Genomic DNA, 16,981 nt, shown 5'->3' with positions numbered 1-16,981 from the left:
GTAGAAACATTTCTTCTTTAGTAGAGAAAAACATGTGAAGATAGAGATGGAAATAGCTGAGAAGCCTGAGGTGGTCTGTAACAGAGATTGCTGATTTTATCTTCCCAGTGGAACTGTTGCAAGACCTGGTGAACAGGAACCTGGGCAGCACCCTTGTGCAGCAACTCAGCAGTGCTGCCATTGACGAAGAAGGAGGAGTTGGTCCCATCTCTCTTCCTAAAAGGGCAGAAACTTTTGGAGGATTTGACAGTCACCAGATGAATGCCTCCAAGGGTAAGTAGTTATGTGCTCCCATAGCAGCATTTGTTAATGATATTTCATGTCATCCTGTCCTGTTCCTTCTGAAGGACTTCAGCAGATGGTCTGTTTGGATTACTCTACTCTTCTGCAATGCTAGTAGATAGATTAAATATCAGATTAGGAAAAAAGGTACAGGTGAAATGATAGTTGAGAACTTGTGGCTATGTGAGGATTGAACTCTTCACTCCTGTCTCTCTATTTTCTCTCTAAATCATCTTTCCTGCTTTACTTACATGCTGCACACAAACATTTGGCTTCATTAAAAGTACCTTCTTCATGTTCTTCTGCCTGCAGTTCTGTTCTTCATCCTTCAGTTGCCTTCCAGCAGGAGACCAGTGCTGTTGCCTTTACGAATGATGATGGTACTGCTGTACCAAGCACCTTCCTCTGTCTGTGCTCTCTGTGCATTTGATTTCCACACACAACTGCGTGTGTTATTCCTGCAATTAAATCTCTCTCAAGCAAATGACTGAATATTCATTTCAGCTGCAGAGTTGGCTGCTTCCCAATGCTCTCTTTCTTTCCCCTAGTCATCAGAAACTTCCCTGTCCTCAAATTCCTTTCTCTGTGGTCTCTCTCATGCTCCCAATACAGCCAGTTTTGCTGCGCTAGTGTCTGTCTCAGCACTGGGATGTTGGACCCCGTCTGACCTTCTGCATTAAAGGAGCAGTGTTAGCTCCAGACAGTCAGACATGAGAACTATGTAGAGATTTTCCCGGCTATTGGAAAGCTGCAAAGCTCTCAACAGGCCTTGTCATCATCGTGACAAATATATTCACGCTGAGGGCTGGAGGGGGTTGGTTGTTCAGGGCTGGGCCTCTTTCTGTTGTAGTGATGAATGAATGGCACAACCTCAGGCTGTTCATTGCCCAGCACTCTCCCCCCTCCTTGCTTTCTGTTGCTTGTTTTTTGTTTGATGTGTGATTTTTTCTTTTTTTTTTCCCCTAGAAACTCCATCTTTTGAATTAGATTGTAGTTCAATAGTTTTAGGGTCTTGGGAGATGTTAGGAAAATAAAGCATGGCCTGTTTATTCAGCTGTGGAAGGTCCCACGATGAGTTGCAAAAAAAAAAAGGTCTGTTAGGAGGGTGAGGGTCAGTCCTAAGTAGCAAAGTCTGCCTCAGAAGGGTGGTGAGAAAAGAGGTCTGTGATGGCTGCAGCCCTCCTGGCTCCATGAGTCAGTTCAGTGCTTGGGAGCAGTGATAGGAGCCATGCAGGGAGAAGCTAGACAGAGATGTCCAGTATCCCTTTGAAGATAGGGGTTTCTGATGACTAAGACTACTGAGGAATTGTTAACATAAAATCACACAGCAGTATTGCACAGCAGTCTAACCCAGCTGTAAATTACATTTGGACAGAGAGGCACTGAAACTGTACCTGCAGTAATACACTCTGAGATGATATTGCTATTTTTCTCCATCTGCTTTTGTTCTGCCTCATGACTTGTTAGCAAATGTGGGTGGTTTTTTGTTTTTTTTTTTCCAGAAAGCACTTTGGGGGCTAGACAGAGCAAAAGTTAAAGGTGTATGTCGAATTTATCAGAACGCTGTTTGAAACCAAAGTCAATCTTTGTCTGAATTCACACATAGAGTGCATGAAGAAAGCAGACACATCTGGTTAAAGTGCAGAGAGCTCTGTGGCCCTTCTTGTGACGCATTTCAGTTGTCTGTATGAAATCTCAGATACTAGCAGGTTCATCTGTGGCTTAAAACATTGAATAACCAGCGTCAATGCTGGCTTCTTGCTTTAGGTGGTACGAAGGATGAAGGCGACGATGCTCAGGACCTACGGAGAACGGAGTCAGATGGTGTTTTAAAGAAGGTATTGCATGGTTTATCTGTGAGGCCACTCTGAGTTGAAGAAGGTGACAATTCAAGTCTTGAAAAAGGCCCGAATTTGTTGGCAAGGAGCTGTATCCTAATAATATAAAATCAAATTGGAAGTATGGAGTCCAAAACACTGCTGTAGTTAAAATCCTGACTTGAGAACCATTTAAAATCAATAGTACTCCTTTGTGGCAGAGGTTGTGCCATCTGTCTGCAGATCAGCTGAAGCATGTGTTTAATTATGCGTCATTATTAAAATGACAGGGTCACAAAGAACCTTGCACCTATTCTTCCTGGGGATCGATTCATCACATAACTCCAAATGATACCTAATTAATACGTGATTTGATGCCATTCTAACTCACCTGAAAACATACATGAATCGTCCCAGAATTGAACGTGGAGGGGAGGGGGGTTAATGTGTCTGTCGTTAGTTCATTTGTTACGATTTCTCATTTGTCCTCATATTAAGTGTGATCTTTTCACAGGCTGGAAATGCTAACCTGATGTTCATATTGAAAAGGAACAGTGAGGTAAGAATTGATTCCATTGCTGTTTTCTTCATTTAAGTGATAAGTGAATTTGTCTCAATAGGTGATAATGTAAAAGAAAATACATTACTTCAGCTTGAGCACACGTGGACTTTTAAATACATTCAGCTGAACCCACTGTGTCGTTTATTTGTTTAACCTTGGATGTTCAGACAGGGAATTTGCTAATTGTCATCTGCTTGCCAGCGGGATGATATGTGCTGATTATAGGCATCAGGGGTTAATTACCACTAGGATGTGCAGGACTGTATTTATTGTGCATCTGCAGACAGAAGGAGTTTAATTTTATGTTGCAGGTGCAGTGATTTGGGGCAATTAGATTTCTATTCTCCCTTTGATACACATTCATAACTCCAATTAGCATTAAAGTCAGAACAAGAAGCTGTTCTCTTAGCACTGGCTATAGCACCAATATTGCAAACACCACTGTGTTTTTCTCTTCTTATTCTGTGTCTTTTTTTCTTCTTCAAGAGGAGAATATATGAGATTCAGACAACTTTTTAGCTGGGCTAAATATATGTTTTGGGCTAGAGCATTACTCCAGAGTGTCTTGCTCTTGGCTACATGGTGATGCACCGAGTGTTTGCATGTACCTGTTTTCTGGGAACTTTCATTAGTATACTTGCTGTATCTGTGTGTCTCCTGTGCTACAGTTTTCCTGTAGAACGACAAGAGGATTTGTATGGGTCACCCATACAAGAGTACCAGGGAATGATAGAATTGCTGCAGGTGATGAGTGAGAAAAACAGAAGCTATAGAGGGACGGCCATGCAGCTTGGACACAGTAGTGGGGTCACAGTGGAAAAGGAAGTTGATTTATTACTGCCCTGGCACCAAGTGGGGTCTAATAACAGTGCTTTTGTTTTCTTGCAGCAGGTCCTTCAAAGTGTTACCAGCCTCCGTAAGCTGCTCAGTGCTCTGCAGGTATGTTGCCCTCTCATTCTGCTACCACGCACTGCTTGCCCAAACCATGGAATGGCTCACCCTGGAGCCTTCTCCTCTCTAGGCTGAACAAGCCCAGCTCCCTCAGTGTGCCCCAACCCTCCTGAGTATCTTCATGGCTTCTTCTAAACCCGCTCTGGCAGCTGCACACCTTTCTTGTGTTGTGTGCCCCAGGCCTGGACACAGTCCAAAAGCCCTTCCTCTTCCCCACTCCTGCATGTCCCAATACCCTGCAGCAGATTTGCGTTCAGCCTCCTGGCACAGCAACAGTAATCAGCTGCTGCCTGGCACGCTGCTTCCATTTGGGAAGCTGCAGGTGGAGGTTTAGACCTGGACCAGCAAAGCTGCCACTACAGCATCCTCAGCTGAATGCTAAACATGGTAGAAAAAGATGCAGTTTGGAGGTGCCCTGATTGCTCAGATGCGGAGCTGCTCATCTTGGAGTGGGCCCTGCAGTGATGTCTCCCTCCTTCCCTTCCAGGGCGTTGTCCTACAGCAGGACACCTACATCGAGGGCCAGAAGCTGGCCTTGAGTGAGAGGGCTCTGTCCCGAGGCTTCTTCCGCCCAGCCTCTCTGCTGGAGCAGGAGAAGCAGCGCAACCTGGAAAAGCAGCGCCAGGAACTCGCCAACCTGAAGAAGCAGCAGGCTCAGCACCAGGAGGAGAAGAGGAGGGCAGAGAAGGAGTGCGAAGCACGGGAGAAGAAGCTGGCAGAGCTGGAAATCCAACTGGCCAAGAGGGAGGAGGAGATCCAGAAAGGGTGGCAGGAGCTGGAGTGCAGGCGGGATGAGCTGCGGCAGTTGAAAGCCTCCTACCAGCTTGAAATGGAGAAACTTCTCAGTAAGCAGAAGCAGCTGGATAAGGAGTGGGAACAACTCAGGAAGGACATGGAGCGACAACCTCAAGTGTGGTTGGAGCATGATGACAACCAGGTAAATGCTGCCAACAGGCAGGCTCTCACAGGGAGCTGTGCTCTGCTGGGAGCTCCCAGTCGGCTGCCTGCCCTGGGGCACCAACTGCCTGGCTTTAGCCCAGCTTCGGGTATGCAGGGCCTGACGCTTAAAGCTGGCTCTTTCCTTACACCTCAAAAGCCACTGAAGCATTGCTGCTGAGCTGTTCCTGCTTCCTTGTGCCTCTGTTTGGCAGAGGCATGTGGGGAGGATGCGCTGGAATGTCTGAAGTGTTGCCTTCCACATTCACTCCACATGGGTTTGACTTTGTGGAGCGTTGAGGCAGGTGAGGATTTGTTTTCAGGAACTGCCCAAACGTTACTGCTCACTTGCAACCTTTGACATAGGGTCGCCCTGTGAATGCCTTTCTGTTTGCAGATTGTGGGCTTAAGTCTGCCTCCACAAGCATTATCTAGCAGAGACAAGTGTTGTCTCTGTCCTAAAGAGGCCGGACATCTGCAGTCTGGACGTGGCCCAAAGGTCACTTGCTCTGGTGTGAGAAGCTTCTAGTGTAGAGCTAAAAATATATATATATTTTTTAGCATGCTGGGGAGAGTGTTCATCAGTTTGCAAAACATGGGCTGAGTTTGAACCTTAAGCCAGCTGTTGAACGTTTGTTTGTTTATAACTCCCTGATTTCGAATGCAATTTGCTTAGAGCTGTAACAAAATTAGCTTGTAAATGCTGGATTGCGGAACTGAAATTATTTTGGGTGCCTGAATGGACTAATTGCGGGGCTCAGCAGTAAACTCTGTAAAGCAAATCACCCAGGGAGTGCTTGCTCCTTCCCAGCCCAGCCCTGGTCAGGCCAGGAGCACACAGCACAGCTTCCTCAGCATCCATCAGCGCTGGGGCACGGGGTGCTATGGGAGAGGCTGAGAGGTAAAGTAACCGAGGGCTCAGGATCAAGGGAAGGAAGCTCCTTCTCATGCAGGCATCTCACTGACAGTTCAGAGCTATTAATAGAGGGCTTGGCGAGGCTTTGTTGAGCTGTTGTTTTGATCTTCCCTTTGAATGCGAGGGCTCAATTATACCCTGAGACAGACGTTAAGAAAAATCAGGGAAATGTTTTGCTTTCATCTTTCTCTTGGGAAGGCTTCCTTTGCCACATGCCTGGCCGGTGCTGCATGCTGCCCGGAGAGGCACACTCCTCTTGGCCTGCTGCCACTGTCTGTGTGCACTAACAGCGCTGGGTGAGTCGTGGTATCGAGATCTTAGAGAATGTTTGCCCTTGGTTTGTTGATTTTACATGTGGGAGTAAAAGATACTGGAGCGTTACTCCGTATGCATTGCTTGTCTTTCACAGAAAGGGCTTTGCCAGTATGGCTCTGCTTTGTAGCTGCTGAATGGGTGGTGGTCTCTGTGAGTGGTATTGGAAACATCTTTTCTCTCTCCAGACATTCCACTACTCTCTTCCGTGCACCAGTGAAACTTATTTCTTTTCTTTTATAGGTGTCAAATCGACATGAGAAACTTGCAAGGGTTTGCTCCCAGTCCAGCCTCGAAGGCACCTCCAAGCAGAAGAGCCCCTCGTTTCCTAAGCAAGGGCACTCTGATGCAGAACTGTCTGTCTCCCCCAAAAGGAACAATCTTTCAAGGACACACAAAGAGAAAAGCACTTCCCATTTGCTTAGCACAACAAACCAGACTAACAAGGCAGCTGAGGAACAGCCCCAGATGCCTACTCGCCTCTTCAGTTTATCCAAACCAAAGGAAAAGAAGGAAAAGAAGAAAAAGGGCAGGGGACATCGCTCCCAGGAATCTGGTGAGTGTCATGAGGTCACAGATGTGTTTTAGGGTCAATAAGCTGCAGTTCCCCTCCAGCCAGTGAACCTGTGGAAGCTATCTGGCCTTGAATGGAGACGGTAACAGAGAAGGACAGAGAAGATCAGATGTGATGAGTGAAATTCCCAGCTTCAAGTAACCTCCTCCGAAGCCACTGGGGTTGTCAGAGGGACACACTGCCTTTCTTCTCCTTCCCTTCCATGTCCTGTTCTGAGCAGCTTCCACATGCTGGCTTCTCTCTGTGTTTTTCAGCTTGCTCTGCCTCAGAGGGGATCATGCTTTCATGCTTTCAGAACCTACGTGGAATTTTCCGGTCTGCCTCGAGACCCTCCGGCAGCACTGCTGACATTTATAATTCTGTTCTTGTTTGTAAGCAATGCCCCCAACCCTTCCCATGCACTCTCCCTTCCCCTGAGCTGGTCTACTTTGTCTATTGATCTAAAAACTAAATGTGGCTTTTTTTTACACCCCCATAGTTTTTCATCCCCATAGCACTCCGTTCTGCACTTCAGACCTTTTGCCCATACACAAGTTGATCTCAAGCTTTCAGGTGACCAGCTGATACATCTTAACTCGTTCATGTTTTCCAGCTCATGTCCAGGAAATTCAGCAGTTTTCCTAACGGCTGTAATTTCCTGATAGCTCACTGGGAACTCGACATCTTTCAAGGTCCCCAAAGGATTGGGCAGAGAAACAGGGTTCCCACATATCTGAAGGGAGTCCCGCTCTGCTTGCTATATTGCTATATTCCCATAGTGATTCACTTGTTTCTTTTCCCCTCAGATTCTCATTCATCAGAAGCACCTCCAGAGGGTGAGGAGATCTTCTGCTGAGTGGGGACAGCTCCATCAGTCATTCTCAGCTTTCATACAGCGGACATCTCCCTGCCCGACCCACAGCACAGTGCTGGTGCCTGCACCTGACAAGCATCTGGAGGTTTTCATTAAAACGTTCTGAAAGTTTATCAAGTGGTGGGAAAGGGCCTCTTTCCTTGGGTTTGCGTGAGTTGTCACCGCAGAGGCTTCCCGCACAGCAAGTGGTACCATCTCCCTGTGCAAACCTGGATTCAGGTCGGTTGGGACGGATGTTTGCAGTCTGTTCGTACTGCTAAGGGATGAGAGAACATAGCCTTAAGGGGTCTGTGCCTTCATTTTCCCCTTTTCCGGGGAAGGTAACCAAAACCAAGCATTCAGAAAAAGATTAGGACTCTACAAATGGTGCGTACACACTGGCATATATAGATATACTGTACATACCCATCTCTGTATCTGTGTATCCACTGGGATATGCTTAGGTCTGTACAGCCAAGCTTAGCTCGGCCCGTGGGGATAGGTGATGCCTTTCAGGGAGCATTTGGATATCAAATATCTTGTCCTACTGCCCCAGCTATGACGCCACTGACCCGCACGCCCCTTGGTGCTCATGGTGTGGGTGCTGGGTTTCAGCAAGGCACTGCACACCGGGGGAGAGTAACAGTTTTCAAAAGAAAAAATCAGGAAACAAATAAAATCGAAGATCTCCACAGAGATTTATGTGGGGCGGAGGAGTTACATGTCAAACTGTTTCCAGAATCAAGCAGAACTTGGAGTGTATTTAAAGTGATGCAGAAAAGAGAAACTGGGGAGGCTTGGAAGGCAACCCTAGGAAGCCAGGACTGAAGGTCATCAAATAGGAAGAACGCTAAGCAGCTTTTTTTAAGCACTCTCTTGGAGCTACAGCTTACTCCTTCTCATGTCTTACATAAAGATTTGTATTGCCAGGATCTATTTCTCCAGTTGTTTGACATCCCTTCAGGCAAGCCTGATGGCTTATGGGAAAGGTGGCTGGAAATCTGCTTTGAGGGACCTCAGTTCTGTTATTTGTGCTTTCTTTCCTCCACTCTTCATGTTACCGCTAGGCTTCTCTTCCTCCAGATTTTGTCAGCTGCTCCAGCTTGTTTCTAAGGCAGAGCACCAGCAGTTTCAGAGCACGTCAGTGAGATAGGTCAGAGCAGAGTGAACTCCGAGGAGACAGCTCTTCAGTCCCATGCCTGTGCAGCACTGTGCACTTGTTTCTGGGCAGAAAAATATATTCACATGGACAAAACCACGGTGCAGCAGATCCAAAGGCTGACATGCCAGGTGCATGTCCTTCGCTGTGTGAGCACATCTGTGTCACCCTCAGCAGAAGGGGAAGGTTTGAGGACAGCTCTCGATGCAGAATCATGGAGTCATTTCACTTGGAAACGACTTCTAGCATCATCAAGCTCAATTGTTCACCTAGCGCTGCCAAGTCTGCCTCTAAAGCAGCGTGTGCCAACAGTGAGGTGTTTATACAGCTGTGGAGTACAGCAGGGAAGAGGAATGCAGCAAGCCACTTCTGTTCCTTGCATGATTGCAAACCCTCTGAGGTCAGTTGGCCGAGTGGATCTGTGAATAGTGATAGGAAGTTATCAGCTCCAAAATAACTCAAAGGTTTGCTCCGAGTTGGAAGCTGCTGCGTGCATTTTCTTTCCTACCAGTTTTGCTTTAATGAAGAAAAAACAAAGCCACGCAACACAACAGTTCTTTAGTTGCACTGTCGTTTGATTTAGCTTCTCCCAAGCTAGGGACACACGGCAGTTCTCAGAGTTGGGTGCTGATGCAGATCGGCAGTGCTGCAGGTGAGGGGGATGCTCTGATGGTCTGTGCAGGAGCCCTAAGAGCCACCTGCTTGCTATTGAAGCTCTCTGAACTACTAAGATAAAATTTAAAAAAAAAAAAAAAAAAAGGAAGAAAGGAAAAGGGTTGAGATTTTATTTTTAGTTTGCTTTTTTTTTTTAATGTTATTTGGTGCTCATTCTTAATTGCAAGCAGGGCTTGCAAAATTATTTATCTTTCTGTTTATTTGAAAGAGGTTTTTTTTTTTAAGAAGTTTACTTGGTTTTATTTTTTTATTTTGCTTTTGTTTGGGGATTTGGGGGTGGTTTGATTATTTTTCTTCCCTTTTTTTTTTTTTTTTTTACCCATTTTGTTTTTATTTTCTTACCAAGAGATTGGTAAAACCCAACATTCTGATTCCCTGCTTCCTACCCAACCGGGGTGTGGGCAGTGCTGTGCCCAGAGTTACATGATTTCAACTGAGAGCTTTCTGTAAGGCAGAGCATCTTTAGGCCAGAACAGTCTGGGAAGAGAATTGGTGACTTCAGACAAGAGTCCTATCAGCTCTTTTCTTTGGTTAAATATTTTCCTTAGGTTTTCTCATGCTTCTTGGAGGCAAAGGGAGAGCAAAACCACAGGGTCCTTCAGTGCCGTGAGGGCCTGGATGGATCTGGGCAGCTCCTCTTGGCTGGAGGTGTTGGTGCTGTCTTCTCAGCAAGAACAGCACCCACTGAGCAGGTTATCTTCTGCCCCACTGTTTGCATGGCTGGGAAAGCACTTGTGCCAAGCTGAAATTTTTGGAAACCAAACCAGTGCATGGCTCATTTAGTGTTGTATAAACAGAGATCGGGTCCTCAGTGTTTCTGAGCATTCTCTGGAGTCTGTAATGGCCTTTGCCAGTCTGAGCTTTTCTTCTCATCCCTGTGTCTTTTCCCCTGCACTGCTTGAAGTCACAAAGCAGGGGTACATCCTGTAGCTCTGAGAAGGGCCTCAGTAAGGAGACCCAGAGCAGCAGGGTTGAGTCTGCCTGGTTTCAGTCCCTCTTCTGACATTTGCAACCCAAATCGAGCACCCAGGGCCCTAGCAGAAAATAGTGCTTGCTGCATGATCTCCAAAGGTCCATTTGTCAAAGATGCTGTGGTTTTGAATCTGAACTATCCTGAAGGGAAATACTGCACATCAAAGCTGTTTGTGTCTGACATCGCAGCGGGCAGAGCTTTGTCACTGGAGGATGTACATTGCTACATGACTCACTTTATTTGGATTGAAGCCTTTACTCCCACACTGCTTCTTCCTTCTGTTACCTATAGGAAGGTGAGGACTTGTTTTTACCTCTTCAGCCTTTTGTTTTTTTCCCACTCAGGTTTTCTTTGGAAATGCTAGGCATAGGTTCCCAGAGTCTGATTCCTGCTATGATCCCTGCAGGTTGCTTAATGCTGTCTGCTAGACTACAGCCTCAGTTTTAAGCACCTTTCCCAACCTTAAAATCATGTTTGCTTCAGGTCCAGTCCTGGCACACATCCTGCAGATGCTGAAAGCCTGTTTTTCCTTCAGCCCAACCTGATGCCAGGTCTGATTCCCAGAGCCTCAATCCCACTCAGAGAACCCAAACCTCCTCATCCCATGAGGCGTTCCTGGGGCATAGAACAGTTTTGGCACTGTCTCAGATGAAGTACAAAGGTGGTCAGTATCACCTGGGAGCACCAGGAAACCATGGGAGCAGGGAGCAGCTGTAGGTGTAGGACTTGGTGCAGGTGTGTGGGGTTTGCCTTAGTTTCTCTTAAATGATGTGATCATCTCAGCATGTAACTTTCTCTCAGTGTGATGCCTTAAAGCACTTTAAATGGAACTGGTTGTGTCACTTTTCAGTTTGGTTACGTGGAGACAATCAGCTGTGTAATTGCTTTCCCCTCTGCGTGCCCAGCACAGCCCAAGCTGCACAGAGCAGTGTTACCAGCACCGGCCTGCCCTTGTTCTGGGAGGGGACAAAGGGCCAAGCATTTTGTATCATTATTAGACCAAAGTGGATGTGAATGTGACTACAGTCCCACCACAGGCAGGGTGAGCCCTTTCCCCACGGAAGAGCCCAGCAGCCATTTGCTCATGAAGCCCCCCTGGCCTCACACCATGGCACTGAGGAGCAGTCATCAGGAGTGGAGCAGTTGGCTTCTGATGTCCTGGCTGTGTCACCCTGTATGACCTCATGCTATCACCACCCTCCTCCTCCTCCTCTTGGAGTTTGACCGCTGCTGAAAAGCAATGCCATGAGCTTGAGCGGGTTTGTACAGAGGCAAGAATATCTGTAGAGCCTGAAGTCTTAGCACCTTCCTTGCTGCATGAGGATATCTCAGAGCTGTTAGCGAAACGCCCGAACCCAGTCCTTCCCATTGCCACCCGGTCGGGAGAGGTTCATCAGGTGCCAAATGCCGAGGAAGCTGTGTAGGGTGTCTGACACAGAGCAAGGGAGGAATGGGCAGGGGGCACAGGAGAGAGCATCTGCTTAAATCCAACAAAACATTCCTTGTTAACCAGAACTCTGGAAGTTATTCTGCCTGCTGGTCAGGTTTGGGAATTCAACATAATTTAAGGCACCCTTTTAAAGAGAAAAAAACAAACCTTCCCCTACTGCTCCTAAGTCTTGCATTGCTTGTCAGAAGGGGCAGCAATCAGCCATGAGTTCTTGATCTGACGATGCAGCTAAGTTTTAAAGATAGGCGAGCTGAACTGGACACACATCTGGCTCCTGGGGCATGGGAAGCACAGCATCAGCTCCCGGCCCACCTGCATTTTGGGGCTCAATGCCTTTCCTTCCACACGCATTTCACTGACACTGATGCTTTGCCCAAATATATTCTGCTTCCTTCGCTTGGGGGGTTGGGGGGCAGGATGATGTTCACTGCTTGGCCTACAGCTGTGAGCTTTGTTTGTATTTAAGCTGTCTATAGGTATCAATCATTTCCATGCTCTGAAGTATTTTATTGTTCTATCAATATTAAATGGTGACTCAGAACAAAAATAATCTGACATCCAGTTCAGTTCGCCTATGGTTAAAGTTTAGCCTGGTGTTTGTTTTGTACTAATATGGAATGCACTTGAGTAATGCCCAGAGCGTTAGGAGGTGTATTACAACAACCCCATATACCTCTGCCTTTGGTTTGTTTCTTAAAAAAAAAAAAAAGAGAGAGAGATAAAAAAATATGCTTTGCATTTTCATGTTGAACCCATAAAAAGTTTAAAAAAAAAAAATTAAAAAAAAAAGGAATTTTTAAAAAAAGAGGGTAAAACCTAATTGCTGTATGTTAATTTGTAATTATGTAAAAAGTGAGCAGGTTATTGACTGTGTAAAATTCTTCAGTTTTTCTGTAACTTGCCAGAAACCATTAGGTTTTGTAACAAGCTTTTATTTATCTTCCTTTTTAGTTATCAGCATCAACCTCTTGTAAAGTCATTTTTCCTCTAAATAAATTTGATTTTAAGTCTGAGTTTTCTACCTCATTTTTTCCCACACCTCTGGTATTCCTGTTGTTGACTTTGTGGCATGGGGAGGCAAAGCGATAGGTGCAGCCCTACCTGTAATCAAACGTTTGCATGGCTTTTATCACCAGGGTTCCCCCGTGCACCCCTTGGACTCTTTGTTTTTCTCCTCTTTGAAGATTTACATTCTGCTTAAGGGTCGTAGTGATGTTCAGCTCTTTCACCCACTCTTTTTCATCCTTTTACAAGAAGAGGAAGTGTCGCAGCCGTTATCTCAACCACTTCAGCTCTCAGGCAGGCTCCTGGCACTGAGATAACTGGCAGGTGGTGGCTGCAGGTGCTCTTATGCCCTGTATATTTTTTTGTCACCCACTGAAATTACTGCTTATCTCAGTCAAAACCCGGGTAACTCTGGTCCCAGGGTGTTTTATCTCATTTGGCTGAGAACTGGAGATGGTGCCTCACACTGTGGAATGCTGTATGCCAGATGAGCTGGTTCTTACCAGGCACTGGGAAATGCCAGCCTCCCTCCAACACCCCATTTTCCCCCAGCTCACTTCCCTGTTGCTTGTGTTGTGTATAAAACCTGCCTGGTGTCTGTGCCCCAGAGTGTGCCTGCTTCCATGGAGCTCAGAGCCCGATAGCTCCCAGGGTGTGGGACGGGAGATGAAAGGGCTCTCCTGTACCTCCAAGCCTGATTACGGTCCTCCTTTTATTTGCATTCCCATTCATTCCTGATCACCTATTTACCAAAGCGTTTGAAGAGTGCTTTCTCCTGTAAGCCCCCTCAGCCCCACGCTTTGGGTGCCCCCAGAACTCCTACCTAAAGGTGGCTCTCCCCTTAGGAGCATGGGGTGCTCTGGGGGCATGCGCCCCTGCAACAGGCAGGAGTCACCCCAAGCCTTTGCACTGGTGCAGTGAACGCAGCAGCACTGACAGACCTGGCTGCTGCCATGCCATGGGCATCAATCACAGGAGGAGGAAGAGCACATTTACTATGTGTGATTTATAATTGGGAGAAAATGATGGTTTTGCTGCAGAACCTGCTGGGCAGTATGGTTGGAGTTCACTCCAAGCCACATGGGCAGCTTATTTTAGACAATTCTTGAGCATCACCTCTTCCTTTTGCTCTATCCATGCATCCTCTTTGCTGCCCTTGCTGATTCAGTCCTGGCATGGGTTGCAAACAGGAGGGTTGGACGGGCATAGGTGTGAGCTTGCAGACAGGCTTCTCATTCATGGAAGCTTTATGAAGAGAAGGGAAGGCAAAACCCTAATTAGTTCACTGAGTGAACTGCCTTGTGATCAGATGCAAGGTGAATGGTAAAGGGATGAGTTAGCTTTGCCATTGAAGGCACCTGGGTTTTGTTAATTAGTTAGAGGGATGTTAAACACTGCAAAGTGTTGATTTGTTTAGGGTTGGAACATGTTTCAATTAAGGGGAAGATAATACTCAACATTAGCTGCTGATACAAGAGATGTTGCTTTGACCTTTTTAATCTGTGTGTGCAAGAATAATGCAGTACTGAGATGAGAGCGCACATGAAACTTTTGCTGGCCATAGCTGCTGGTGCCCATCCCTCTGCCTTCCTTTCACCAAAGAATCAGTTCCTACCAACTGCATCTTCCCATCCAGGCTGGTGAGCCTAATTAGGCAGGAGTTCAATTAGAGCAGTGAGTCATTAGTGGAGCCCTGTGGGAAACCCCAGTGAGCTCAGGAGTGCCCTGGCCTTGCAGGGAGCAGTGTGGGCAGAGGAGGGGGCTGGACCCACAGGGCTTGGGAAGCATCCACCTGTCTGAGTGCGTGTGTCTGATCCGTTGTTCCTCCAGTGACCCAGAAGAGAGTAACTGGTGTTTACGTAGCTCTCTGCATCTGCAGCAAGCCCAACACCAGCCCCAGACTGCCAGAAATTCCATGGTACTGACTGCCTGCGGCACTGACGCTTCGAGAGCAGGAGGATCCTACAGTGTTTGCTCTAAACAAAGGATGTCGGGAGGGATGAAAGGACAAACGGGAGAGCCAGGATCTGTCCTCTGGAACCAGTTCCCCAGCAGCATCTGGAGGTGGGCGCAGACGTACACAGAAGGTTCCTTGTGTGGGATGCAGACGCTGGCGGTGCAGCTCACGGCGGGGAGAGGGAAGTGAGATGTGCGGGCGCTGACAGCGTGAAAGCCAGGCTTTCTTCCACTTAATTGGATTTGTTATTCAGCTGAGAAACAATGAATGGCTTGGGTGGACTCCAAGCTCGCGATTTCAGTTTTCAGCTTTCAGATTTCAGTTAGGAAGTCAGCAGAAAAATGATAAAGTAGGTCACACTGCTGCAAACAGCACCGATGGTTTTGCACAACAGTCGATGACATTAAATAAGGAGGTCATGAAATGGAAAGAACAAGGGAGGCTGTAATGGGTGGACAAATGGGCTCAGCCTCTCTGTATACTCACCAGGAGCCTCTTGCAGCCTCACCTACTGCATTTCACTGGAACAAGAGGGATTCAGCTCAGTTTAAAATTCCCAGTTGGTTGCAGGGAGTTGGTGGCAATGGTTTCTGCTGCTCTTGGAAATATAACTACAACTGCATTGCATGGCCCTTTTCAGAGACTGAAGTGCTTTGGGTTTATCTGAAGAGAGGAAGGAGCATGGGGAATGGAGAACAGCTTGCCCTGGGACATAATGCAGGGAGGATGTGTGATGCTGGGCATTAATTAATGTGCAGGGGAAGAAGACAAGCCAAGGACACAGGACTTTAGTGCTCTGTAAAGACATGGGTGAAATTGAGACCATGTTGGGTGGCTGGAAAAAACATCACTCCAAGAATGTGTCTAAAAGGCCAGCAAAATGCCAGAGCCAGCCTCTGTATGGATGTGGGGCTTCCTCAGGCACCGGAGGTATTAAATCACCAACTACTCTGCTTTTAATTGACTCCAGTGAAAAAGAGCAAATGAGCTCAGATGATAATTCCCTGCAGGGATTCGTTGCACAATAGTATTATTTCAAGGGCAGCTGGGGTCATGCTCGGAAAATGCTTATTTAAAAGCCAACAAGGCACTTTGAATTTCATTTAAATAAGAGATAGGAGCCTCAGCTTGTTGTCCCCAGGGAAGTCCAGATGGTTTGTTGCTGGGGAAGGAGGTCTGGGAGAGGTCTGCACCCAGCTCCTGCTCCCTGCCCTTCCCTCTGCTCCACTCCAAATAATAACTGAATCCCAGCTGGGGCTGGCAGGCAGCTGGGTGAGGGCTGGATCCCTACCTGCTGGGGCCATCTCTAGGCTGGGCTCCCAGCTGCTCTGGGGGTCATGTCCAAGCTCTTGAACCATCCCCAGCAAGGGCTGACCATGGCACATGGGCACTTTTCACTTCTCTGCAGCAGTGGGAACACAGGGCCCCTGAGAAGCCACCAAAGTGAGCCCTACCTACTGAGAAGGCAGAAAAACTCTCTTAAAAAAGCTAAATAATAAAAAAAAATCCTAAATTTCTTCCTAACCTTCTCAGTTAAAAACCTGACCTGTTCTGGCTGCAACGTTGCACTGTTCCATTTGGGTTCACTGCCCACTCCCCTTTTACTTTGTTGCTGCTAACTTAGAAACCTTTGTATTTTGCACTGCATGTAATTAAACAGCAACAGGTTGCTGCTGTCACAGCTGCTTGTGATTGCTTTTGAATTGTCTTTCGGGCAGGCTCCAGAATAAATACAAAAGAGCACGTCTTTGCATGGCTCCTATCAAAGCTAGCCAGTTGGAGAGCCTCTGATCCGCTATTTAAAGTCCCAGCGTTCTGTATAATACCTCAATCAACAAAACTGAAAGGGATTTCATTCACACACCCTTGCTATTTTTCATTCTCCTGCTCATCCAACAGTAATTTCTGGGCTGTGAATTGGTTTCCAAAAGAGCTCATTAATGAGTTTTTTCTATGGAGACTTGCACTCAATTCTGTATAGCTCAGGTCTGCTGACACCACTGACACTCTGCTTTAGGGGCAGGGGGCTGTTCCTGGTCTCAGCTTTGATATTTACGTTTCTAACCCCTCTGAGTCCCTGTGTGTGCTGCCCATAGGAAGCTTTGCTTCCTGATTGTTGCATCCATTGTTAGAAAAGTAGGAAATACAAATTTGCAAGGTCCTGCTATGCCAGTAGCTGCCCTGCAGCAATGCTGTTATGTTCCAGGTCTGGAGCCCAGATCCTTTCAGAGCAGCTCCTCTGAGACAGGGAGAGCAGCACATGGAGGAGCAGCGTGAGCAGGGGACACAGCTGGAAAGCCCATTTTGCCTGTCAATGGGCCTCTTTTTAAGGAGCTGCAGCAGCCAAGCGAAGGCAAATAAGGAAAACAGAAGTATAAATGCTTCTCCTCTTCCTCATAAATTACTGGCTTGGTCTGCAGGACCTGCAGGAGCCTGGCCCACTCAGCTTATTTGGCAGGTTTTGCAAGGTCACGGTCTGACCACAAGTTCTCCTGCTATCACTGCACAGCTTTGGGGTGACATGTGGGCTGTTCCCAGCAGGGTGTTCTGTGCCTTTCAGTTAACACAAGAAGCCCCGGA

At 47.0% G+C, this 16,981-nt stretch overlaps 1 protein-coding gene across 8 annotated transcripts in view; it reads left to right on the top strand.

Annotated features, from left to right (window-relative positions):
* The window catches only part of AKAP13 (A-kinase anchoring protein 13), a 195,501-nt gene extending 183,049 nt beyond the window's left edge, over positions 1–12,452 (top strand). For 6 of the 8 annotated variants that reach the window (XM_031587751.2, XM_090149022.1, XM_090149025.1 and 3 more), the window contains 8 exons: positions 109–273; positions 2,050–2,120; positions 2,614–2,658; positions 3,550–3,600; positions 4,100–4,549; positions 6,020–6,332; positions 6,605–6,721; positions 7,136–12,452. In XM_031587751.2, coding sequence (XP_031443611.2) covers positions 109–273; positions 2,050–2,120; positions 2,614–2,658; positions 3,550–3,600; positions 4,100–4,549; positions 6,020–6,332; positions 6,605–6,721; positions 7,136–7,185 — 1,262 coding nt within the window. In that variant the 3' untranslated portion in view covers positions 7,186–12,452. The remainder of the gene's footprint in view (positions 1–108; positions 274–2,049; positions 2,121–2,613; positions 2,659–3,549; positions 3,601–4,099; positions 4,550–6,019; positions 6,333–6,604; positions 6,722–7,135) is intronic. The other 2 variants (XM_090149023.1, XM_090149026.1) reach the window with 2 other exon arrangements.
* Positions 12,453–16,981: the final 4,529 nt, after the last annotated feature.

The sequence above is a fragment of the Phasianus colchicus genome, chromosome 12, assembly GCF_987193195.1.
Source record: "Phasianus colchicus chromosome 12, bPhaCol1.hap1.1, whole genome shotgun sequence".
In the NCBI taxonomy this organism is placed as follows: domain Eukaryota; kingdom Metazoa; phylum Chordata; class Aves; order Galliformes; family Phasianidae; genus Phasianus; species Phasianus colchicus.
This window is presented reverse-complemented; position numbering and strand designations above follow the sequence as displayed.